At 45.0% G+C, this 10967-nt stretch overlaps 1 protein-coding gene and 1 long non-coding RNA gene across 5 annotated transcripts; both read left to right on the top strand.

The window, feature by feature from the left end:
• The first annotated feature begins 2441 nt into the window (after positions 1-2441).
• Positions 2442-4013, top strand: LOC123429954 (probable protein phosphatase 2C 62). Its single transcript, XM_045113918.1, has 3 exons — positions 2442-2739; positions 2870-3443; positions 3547-4013. Exons 1-3 carry the CDS (start codon positions 2677-2679, stop codon positions 3837-3839), a joined length of 930 nt encoding a protein of 309 aa, XP_044969853.1. The 5' UTR covers positions 2442-2676; the 3' UTR covers positions 3840-4013.
• A 1725-nt stretch (positions 4014-5738) lies between these two features.
• On the top strand, positions 5739-8811 carry LOC123429953. Of its 4 annotated transcripts, none has more exons than XR_006622790.1 (5): positions 5739-6079; positions 6258-6679; positions 6814-7045; positions 7155-7220; positions 8772-8811. It is a non-coding gene; the product is annotated as an uncharacterized LOC123429953 (long non-coding RNA). The 4 variants fall into 4 exon arrangements; XR_006622792.1 differs by having other exon boundaries at positions 8769-8807; XR_006622791.1 differs by having other exon boundaries at positions 6814-7220; positions 8769-8807.
• Positions 8812-10967: the final 2156 nt, after the last annotated feature.

Below are 10967 nucleotides of genomic sequence, written 5' to 3'. Positions count from 1 at the left end.
ATCACATAATTCTCCTAATAATGTGATCCCGTTATTAATGACATCCAATGTCCATGATCAGGAAACCATGACCATCTATTGATTAACGAGCTAGCCAACTAGAGGCTCACTAGGGACATGTTGTGGTCTATGTATGCATGCATGTATTACGGTTTCCGGTTAATACAATTATCATGAATAATAGACAATTATCACGAACTAGGAAATATAATAATAACCACTTTATTATTGCGTCTAGGGCATATTTCCAACAGGTTCCACAAGTGAAACACGTACGCATAGAAATCGACACGCATAGAACACCACGTGAGGCAGCGAGACCGACAACCAGTGCTCCATCTCCCTCCTCACGAACAGCTCAAGGAGCAACCTTTGTATTGTGATTCCCATATAGTCACAAAGGCAGGACTAGGGGTTTTACCTCATTGGAGGGCCCTAAACCTGGGTAAACCCGCGTCATGTGTGTTGCGCCTATACCCGTTCCCAGACATCGCCGACGCCCATCGGCCCCAAACCACGAGTTAAGCCACCCCATGACATCTGTCACGAAAATACCACGACAGTCGTGCTGTAGAAGGCCGGGGATCACTGGGACGAAACTTGGGGCGAAGTGGAATGGCTAGGATTTGGCTTGAAGTGCAGATAAAGACGAATATATATGGGTAAGGACGGATCGGCGTGAGCCGGATTTGATCGTAACAAACATGCTTGCTGTGTCTAGGTCTTCTCATATCCATATCTGATAGTCGATGAGTCTGAATGAATTGGACCAGTATTGAAGATACAACTAGTCAAATTTTTGTGACTGGTATCAGACCATGAACCCGTATCCCTGCCAAAATATTTGTGATTGATATCGTGAGACATATACAAAGGGTTTGAAAAGTCTGTCCGCCCGCCTTGAAAGCATCTATAGCCAGACTTTCTGAATTCTTCTCAAACATCGACGAACATTACCGGACAGAAGATAGAAAATACATTGTCCTAATCGGATCTCTCATATCATCTATGTATGTTCTGGTTGTCCATGAACATTTATATTCATCATAAATATAGGAAGGATATGACGGCTTGCGGACGCGTCCGATCAGTTCATCACGTAGGACATCGCCCCATCATCACCTTTTCTTTTCTTTACTTTTCGTTTTTTTCATCTTCATCAATTCCATCTAAGTGATCGGAAGATTATGACTGTTTGGACGGACAAATAGAGTAAAAACAGACCGGCGGTTCGAGGGCTGCGCGGCTGTAGATGCTCTTCCACGCTGCTCTGTAACATTGGATTCTCGAAAGGGGACCAATCTGTGCTGGCGCGCCAAACGGAACTTTCAGCCGGTCGACTGCCTAGCGTCCGATCTAGTGCACGTAAAAGGCCCTGATTAGCGCATCACTTGGGTCTTCATCCTCACAGGAATATCGATGGGTAGCAGCAAATGTCGGTAATGGTTGCAACAAAAAATGCGTCAGTTGTAGGAAAAAACAACCTCACACGCTCCAGCGAAAACAACTTCACTGGTCATAGCGTGGTCGTGGTCATAGCGTGGTCGTTTGGTTGTAGCATTTTGTGTCACTGATTGTAGCAAAAGTTTACAACGGGTTAGATCAAAAACATCATTGCCTTTGGGTGTAGCTGGTTGTGCATGCCGTTTCTTCGGTTGAAACTTTTCAAAAACAACATTGCAGCAATCTTGCAAACGATAACAACATTTTTAGGTATTGTTTGAAACTCCTTCGCTCTTTTTGTCGTCCAACAAAAAAGGTTCGCCGGTAGTAGGAAAAACAAATTATGATTGCAGCAAATCGCCGTCAAGCTCGCAGCTATGCTTGATGAATGTAGCAAAAAAGTTCATTGATACTAGTAAAAACCAAGTATGGTTACAGCAAAAATCGCCGTCATCGCGAGGTTACAGTTTCTGCTTGATGGATGTAGCAAAACACACCGTAATAAAAAAAACAAGTACAATTATAACAAAAAATCATCGTTATTATGGGTTTGATGAATAGTCACGTGAATGCCGAGGCGTCCGGCAGAACGGTTCGATAGGTGCGCCATTTATAAGAGCAAGTACAATAAGGTACAGTCAGCAAACTGTAAGGATTAAAATATTATATTTTTGCTGAGCTGAATGAGAGAGAAGAGGAGAGAGAAGGGAAGCGGGCTCTTCGTGAAGAGCTAGCTCTAGCACATGCTCCTAGATGCTTTGTGAGATTGAAAGATAGACCATATATGATAAAAGTAGTAGTCTTTTATAACTAACTATTGTACAAGCTAGTTATAAGATACTCCCTCCGTTTCAAAATATAAGACCTTTTAGAGATTTCACTAGAAGACTACATACGAAGCAAAATGAGTGAATCTATATGTTTATGTACATCCATATGTAGTACATAGTGCAATCTCTAAAGATCTTATATTTAGGAACGGAAGGAGTAGGTTATAAGATGATTTATAGCCAGCAGTTCGCTATATTATTAACCATGCTCTCGAAAGCCGTTGGACCGACAGAGCGAATAGCCGTCCCCCAAGCCGGACGGCGGCAAGCTGCTCGCCAGGTGCCTCGCGCTGGTGCTTCCACGAGATCAGCGCCCCGCGTTACGTGTCGCGCGCGACGTGGCTTCCCGGACACTCGAAACCCCACCGCCGCTTAGCGACACGAGTTTAAAAAGGAGCCAGCGATGAACTCCGCCACTTCACTCGATCCCAAGACGAAGATGGCCTCTGCACAGGCGCAACGGAAGGTTTGCCTCGGCGCCGATTCCTGCTTGAACGGCTCCGCCAAATGCCTATATGTACATGCATGTCAATAAGACTTGCGTGCGCGTTTTGCTGATTGATGCTACTCGTCTCGTCCTACTCATATGTCTCTAGGTTGGAAACCAAGATGACGGCCTCCATGGCGCCGAGCAGGAGGCGGTGCGCGCCACGGGGAGAGGCAAGAGCAAGGCGTCGGCGCGGAAGGTGACGTACGGCTTCCACCTGGTGGAGGGCAGGATGCCGCACGGCATGGAGGACCGCCACGTGGCCGAGTTCCGGCGCCTGGACGATGGCAATGAGGTGGGCCTCTTCGGCGTGTTCGACGGCCACTCGGGCGCCGACGTCGCCACCTACCTCCGGAACCACCTCTTCGACAACATCCTCGGCGAGCCGGACTTCTGGGAGGACCCCATGAAGGCGATACGGCGCGCCTACCACCGCACGGACAGGAAGGTGCTCAAGAAGAAGAAGGTGACCGTCGACGGCCAGGAAAGGCCACGCCGCGGCGGGTCCACGGCGGTGACGGTGATCCTCCTTAACGGGGAGAACCTGGTGGTGGCCAACGTGGGGGACTCCCGCGCCGTCGTGTGCGAGGCCGGCAGAGCGAGGCAGCTCTCCGTGGACCACGAGCCGCTCCGGGAGCGCGACGCCATCGAGAGCAGGGGAGGCTTCGTCACAGAGATGCATGGTATGTATAGTACCGTGCGAAGAAAGAACTTGCATCACAAACATAAAATTTTGAGTTGATGGTACCATGAAAATGCTGACGCGTGCATATATGGAATGACAAGGGGACGTGCCTCGCGTGGACGCGTCGCTGGCGATGTCGCGGGCGTTCGGTGACCGAAGACTCAAGGAACACATCAGCTCTGACCCGGATGTAACCATCGAGGATATCAGCGACGACACCGAGTTGGTCGTCGTTGCCAGCGACGGGCTCTGGAAGGTGATGTCCAACCAGGAGGCGGTGGACGAGGTCAGGGACACGCGCGACGCCCGGAAGGCTGCGGTTAAGCTCGTGGATTCGGCGGTAGACCGGGGAAGCAAGGACGACATCGCTTGCGTCGTCGTGCGCATCCACTGACCTGCAACGATGCTATACTTATACCATCATGTGGTTGTTCTCTGCCGCGTAGGACCAGTTTGTAGAAGCAAAAAGTCCAAAATTAACCTTGAACTTTTAGACGAAAGCTAAATCGAATTGAATCCTGAACTTGTAATCTCGATGTCTATTTTAAACCTTCAGAGCATTTTCAAACCGGGTATGTCCAATACCAGGATTGTAGAAGAGGAGAGCGAAAACAATGTTGATCAAGTGATCAGATGGATGAAAGAGCAGAGCAGAAAAATAAAAGATATGCAGTTGCTATGGCTAATCTCTCTCAATGTTTGTTTTCTCCAAAGGGGAGCTCACTGCATGTGGTCTGCGGTGGCCTCTCCTCTAAAAGTGCGGTCATTTATTTTAATGAAACGGGTTTCCTCCGTTCCATTTTATTAAAATGAAGCAACATTGTCTTACATAACAAAGGCCATTAAAGAAGATTTTTTTATTAAAATGAAGCAACATTGTCTTACGTAACAAAGCCATTAAAGAAGAACTAAGCAGGCCAGCACCTAAACAGAAACAAACCAGCAGCCACACCTTCAAACGAAAACTCAGTACTGATACAGAGGAGCCTTAAAATTACTTTTATTACAGACCAAGCCTTAAAAATACTTTTATTACAGGCCAAAGAAGGAACCTTAAAATACTTTTATTACAGACCAAGCCTTAAAAATACTTCTATTACAGGCCAAAGAAGGAAAAACGGCTTAAAAATACTTTTATTACAAGCTAAAGAAGGAAAAACGAGAGAAACTACTCGGCTCCCTGATGGCCTCCCAGCATCATCTACATGCGATGACACTAAGGAACAAATGTTGCACTGATTCTTTACAGCTACAGAAGAGAAATAGAATCTTTCACTGACCTACGTTTTTTCAGATTATCAATCTCTAGTTAACACGTTGTTATATACACGTAACCATAGAAAAACATGAACTTTTTACGTGCAGACTACCTTTCAGAGGCTATCACCAATTGTAGAAACCACACCCTCATAATTAATTTGTTCGTAAAATGATTTGACCGAGTGCGAGCCATTTGACTCTAGTTTTAAGATAGGGGAATCAGGTCCATCCGAGCGAGATTTTTGTTTCACCACCTTAAAAAGGTGATCCCAGAGTGCTAAACCTGCCTGATCCATACATCTCTGGAATGTCAACTTTAGTACAGTCCCGTCCCAAACTTGGATTAATGTATAATCTATCTAATTACAGATTTCGAATAATTTTCATAACTGAACTTTCAGGGAAAAGTCCCCAACCCAAACGTCATGCCATAAACTAATCGATTCCCCATTTCCCAATTCCCACTTATAAAATACTCTCGCTCGAGATAGAGCCCATGTAATGGTACTCCAAAAGGTTGAGCCATTACCACCCCCACTCCAGAGTATATTCGGGGAATTCACATTGTACTTATAGCTGATAATTTTTTTCCAATCCCGGACTGAATCATCCATAAAGCGTTTCCCATGAATCCAACAGGGCCATATTAAATTCTTTTATATTAGGAATCCCTAAACCTCCAAACTCTTTTTTCCTCGAAATATGCCCCCACCTAGGTAGATGGTATGTATGCTGGTCATCTAAATCTCCCCAAATGAAATGAGCCATATGGGCATTGATAGCGTTAATAGCCCATTTGGGGAATCTAACCACAAACATAAGATAAACAGGAATGCTGATAATACAAGAACAAAGCAGAATAAATTTTCCTTTGTACGTTAAGAACCTACCCATCCAGTCAGAAAGATTCTTAGTGATTCTATCTATAATTGGCTGAATGTCTTCACGTCTGAGGTTATCATAATGAAGATGTACACCTAGCTATTTAATAGGGAAAGCTACAAAGCGCGTCCGATGCGACGAGCAGCAATGCGATGCGAATTTTGCCACTCGTCCTCGTATCCGTGACTCCGCGTGCTGTCGTCTTCCTCCTCATTCCAGAGCCCACACTCTCACTCTATCTCTCCCTTCTTCCAGCTCTGTCTCCACCAATAATCCCTCTCTCGTCGCCCTCGACCTAGATGACTAGCTCTCTTTCCCTCGAGTAACCCCTCTCTCTCATGTTCTGATGGTGCCATGGCGGTACGGTTGACGGATCTGACGTCGACAGCTCTTTCTTATGCCAAGGGCAAAGAAGAGGGGATGCGCGCGGGCGCAACGAGTCCTTCGCTGTACACGGAGAGGCAGAGGAGCTACACCATCGAGCGTTGCAAGGTCAGTTCTCCCCATCTTCAAGCAGCAGATGCAGATCCTTGCCCCTCCCCATCCAAAATTATTAATTTTGACCTCACCGGTTGTAAAACAATTAGGGGACAAGCAGGAACTTTGCCCGAGCTAAGCATGAGGTTGTATCATAGTTTTTTTTCTACACCTCACCTACTTGTTTTTGCAGTCCATTGAATCTGTCCCATGGGGAGGCATTTTTGGGACAAATTGATGACGAACAACACACAATTTGTTTGGACTTTTATGGAACATTGTGGCAGGCAATTTTGGACGGTCGGGGTAGGCATTTTTATTCATTTTTGATACCTGTGGCAGGTAATATAGTCCATACCCTTCTTTCAATCAAGAAAAAGGACATTCAGAGAACACAACAAGCATGTCATGGACTTATGTTAGGCATTTTCCTCCAACTTACAGTATTTAGTAAAAAAAATCCACACGTTAAGATAACAATTTTCTAGGTTTTTTTGGCTGCTTGCGACAATTTTATGGGCATTGAGACAACATTTGTAGGGCGCTGTCGACAACCATGTGAGGCAATAATATGCAGACAACATCAACATATGTTCTGACTTTTGGACACCATTGGTAGGCATTTTTAGATACCTATGACAGGCAATTTAGTTCATACATTATGTGTAGATGAATCAAAGGATGTTCTTTTCCTCTACAGCCACGTTAGATGATCTCATTGTTTTTACTGGAATACACTATTTCTTCAGTGAGGAGGGGATGACTTTGATATGCACGACGGCAGTGGCGGACCTAGAGAGTATTTTGGGTGGTGTAGAAGAGCTTGTTGAAGTTTCAAATTTTCAGTGGGGGCCTAGGCCCCCACTCACCTCAATGTAGGCCCGCCCCTGCACGACGGGATACATAAGATGGAAGAGGAGGCGCGACGCCGTCCAGAGTGGTGTAGAAGAGCTCCATGACTGAAGTGGCGCCTTGTACAAGGTGAGTTGTGATCTGTAACCAAACACTACACAACTATCCAAGCCATACGAGATCACCTTGTTGCATGCATTTCTCCTCTAATGTATGTTCTTTCTCCACCGCTGCTTAGAGCAGCCAACGGTTCTGCAACTCGCAGTACCTTGAATATTTCAACAGGGTAATTAACTTCCATCAGGTACATATGTTCAACCATCTTTCATGTATGTGTGCAATTTACAAATTCATTGCATTCTCACACATCTGTATGTGAATATGAAATACAATATATGAACAATGGCTACAGGTAGGAACACATATATATCAAGAACACCATCAAAATAACCCAGAATTGATTCTTGAAGTCATTGGTTTGCAGACCCATCTTTAGTAGGACTTGTGAATGCACAAACTTGATCAAATACACATTAGAAAATCAAACAAGATGTAGTGGCATAATGCACTCGCTGCAGCAACCAGTACATATCTGGAGAAAAAAAAGGCTCTTTTTAGGCAAATTTTATTCATTGCATTGGGAAATTCGTAACCAACATTAGGCAATTTTAAAGAGAACAAGTCAATACATATAAGGCCTAAACTTTGTGTTCCCCACTCTCAACATCCCACACACACCCCACGTGCATTTTCTACATGGCGAGTGTGTTCATGGGGCAACCCACTGCTCCTGCAGTTTTTGGGGATTTTTTGGGAAGGATAGGATGGAGTGCAAAATCACGTAGGCAACAATCGCGACACACACTTCCCTCCTTTGATTTCCTCTCGGCCACCTTTAGATCAATGTTTTTTCAGCATCTGTATTTTTTCATCCATGTTGAAACAAGAGGTGTGCCTAAGCTATGTTCTTAGTTATGTTTTAGCATATGTAGCCTAAGCTAGTTAATCTACCATCTATTTTTCATATATCTATAGTAGCATATGCTAGTAGTGATATTATTTATTCTATTTTCAGCTAGCACCTAGTTAAGATAGCCAGTTGTGTCTTTTGCAGTAGGAAACAAAGTCATCTAAGGCCCAACTCATAGTCGCCTCGACGGGCTGACAAAGTCAGCTTAACAGGGGAAGCTAAGTTACCTATCCCCTGCCAGAGTCGCCGCCCACCCCATGGGTCCACCCAATACCTAGCCGAAAGCGATTCAAACATCAAAGTCATTCACATACTAAATAAAATCATTGGACAGAGTCGCCTACCAACACATACATAGTCGCCACACCCAGTTGGGGGAATCTAGAGCATCCTAACAAGCTAAGTTGCCTAAGTACAGTGAAAACAATAAAGTTGCCTAAGCCCCACATCATAGTCGTCTCGACGTGCCCACAAAGTTAGCTAAATGTTGTGAAACTAAGTCACCTATCCCTACAACAGTCGCCCGCCCCGTGGGACCACCGAGTGCCTAGTCGACGAGGCTTCACACGGCAAAGGCGCTCACACAAAAATTAAAGTCATTGGACGGGAGCCGCTTAGGAGCCGATACATAATCACCGCACACAACATGGAAACATAGAGCTTTGCAACAAGTTAAGTCGCCCAAGCCCAGTGAAAACAACAGTCGCCTAAGCCCCATCATGTAGTCGCCTCAGCACGTCCACAAAGTCAGCTAAACACGGAAAACCAAGTCGCCTACTGATACGTCTCCATCGTATCTACTTTTCCAAACTTTTTGTCCTTGTTTTGGACTCTAATTTGCATGATTCGAATGAAACTAACCCGGACTGACGCTGTTTTCAGCAGAATTGCCATGGTGTTGTTTTTGTGCAGAAATAAAAGTTCTCGGAACGTCCTGAAAATTTACGGAGAATTTTTTGGAAAATATGAAAAATACCTGCGCAAAGATCCACCGGAGGGGGTGGGCCAGTGGGCCACAGGCCCTGTTGCCGCGCCCTCCCCTTGGCTGCGACAACCAAACTTGTGGGTCCCACGTGACTCTGCCGCCCCCAAACTCAGCTCTATAAATTCACTTTTGTCCAGAAAAAAATAAAGAGAGAAGATTTCGTCGCTTTTGCGATACGGAGGCGCCGTCACATCCTTTTCTTCATTTGGACGACAGATCTGAAGTCCGTTTTGGGCTCCGGAGAGGGGAAATCGTCGCCATTGTCATCATCAACCTTCTTCCCTCTCCAATTCCATGAAGCTCTTCATCGTTCGTGAGTAATCTATTCGTAGGCTCGCTGGGCGGTGATGAGTAGGATGAGATCTATCATGTAATCGAGTTAGTTTTGACAGGGATTGATCCCTAGTATCCACTATGTTCTGAGATTTATGTTGCTACTACTTTGCCATGCTTAATGCTTGTCACAAGGGCCCGAGTGCCATGATTTCAGATCTGAAATTATTATGTTGTCACCAATATATGTGTGTTTTAGATCCTATCTTGCAAGTTGTAGTTACCTACTATGTGTTATGACCCGGCAACACCGGAGTGATAATAACTGGAACCACTCCCGGTGATGACCATAGTTTGAGGAGTTCATGTGTTCACCAAGTGCTAATGCGTTGTTCCGATTCTTTATTAAAATGAGAACCTTAATATCTCGTAGTATCCTTTTGGACCCCGCTGCCACGGGAGGGATGGATAATAGATGTCATGCAAGTTATTTTGCCTAAGCACATATGAATACACGAGGAATGCATGCCTACATCACATTGACGAACGGGAACTAGCCACATATCTCTCCGTGTTATAACTGTTGCATGATTAATATCATCCAAAAGAATCACCGACCCATTGCCTACGAGTTCGTCCTACTGCTGATGTTACCTGTTTTGCTCTGCTGTTGTTACTTGTTTTGCTTTGCTGCTGTTACTACTGTTCCTTGTCACTGCTATTACTCGTTACACTGCTGCTACCTGCTATAATTCTGGTTCGCTCGTCGTTGACGGGAAAAGATAATTTCCGTCAACGGGCAACTTCTGGCGCCATTGATACAACAGTTAGGAATAGTCAGCCGTCAACAGATCGTTTCTGACACCGTTGTTATCATACTACTTTGCTGCTGATACTTTGCTTGCAGATAATAATCTTTCAGGTGTGGTTGAATCTGACACATTCAACTGCTAATACTCGAGAGTATCCTCTCACTTCCTGACTGGCGAATCAACAAATTGGGTCGAATACTCTACCCTCGAAAACTGCCGTGAACCCAAGCGCTGGTGGGCCATTGCAAGACAATTCCTAATTGTTGAGCAAATGGGAGCAGTTCTGGCTCTGTTGTCGCGAAGGCATCAAGTCAGGTACTCGTCAACAACATTCCTCTAGTGTCGTTCCCGGGGACTGCTAAGCAGCATTTTTCTGGCGCCGTTGCCAGGGAATTATTGCTATATTCTCTGAGTCACTTGGGATTTATATCTGCTGATCACTATGAAGAATCTGAAAGATTCAAAAACCAAAGTCTTCCCCTCAACTACGAGGAGAGGTAAGGAACTCCCATTTAGCTCTGCACTTGATTCACCTTCAGTTATGAGTAAGTTTGTGACATCACCTCCTGCTAGAAAATTTTGATATGTCACATGTGCTTTATGATGCTTATGATGCTACTGCTAGAGATGCTATGCCTGATACTGCTAGAGATGCTATGCCTGATATTGCTTTGCCTGATGATGCTAGAGATGCTATTTTGCCTGATGATGCTATGCTTGATACTGCTAGAGATACTTGTGATGCCCTCGATTTAATTGTACGCTAACGATACACGCAAATGCGTACGATCAAACCCAAGGACTCACGGGAAGATATCACAACACAACTCTAGACACAAATAAAATAACATCAGCTTCATATTATAAGCCAGGGGCCTCGAGGGCTAGAATACGAAAGCTCGATAAACACACGAGTCAGCGGAAGCAACAAATATCTGAGTACAGACATAAAACATGGGGTGCCTTAGAGAATGCTAGCACAAAAGATACAACGATCGAACGAGGCGAGAC

Source organism: Hordeum vulgare, chromosome 2H (assembly GCF_904849725.1).
Source record: "Hordeum vulgare subsp. vulgare chromosome 2H, MorexV3_pseudomolecules_assembly, whole genome shotgun sequence".
Lineage (NCBI taxonomy): Eukaryota > Viridiplantae > Streptophyta > Magnoliopsida > Poales > Poaceae > Hordeum > Hordeum vulgare.
The sequence above is the reverse complement of the archived record's forward strand: the minus strand, read 5'-3'. Positions and strand labels throughout refer to the sequence as shown.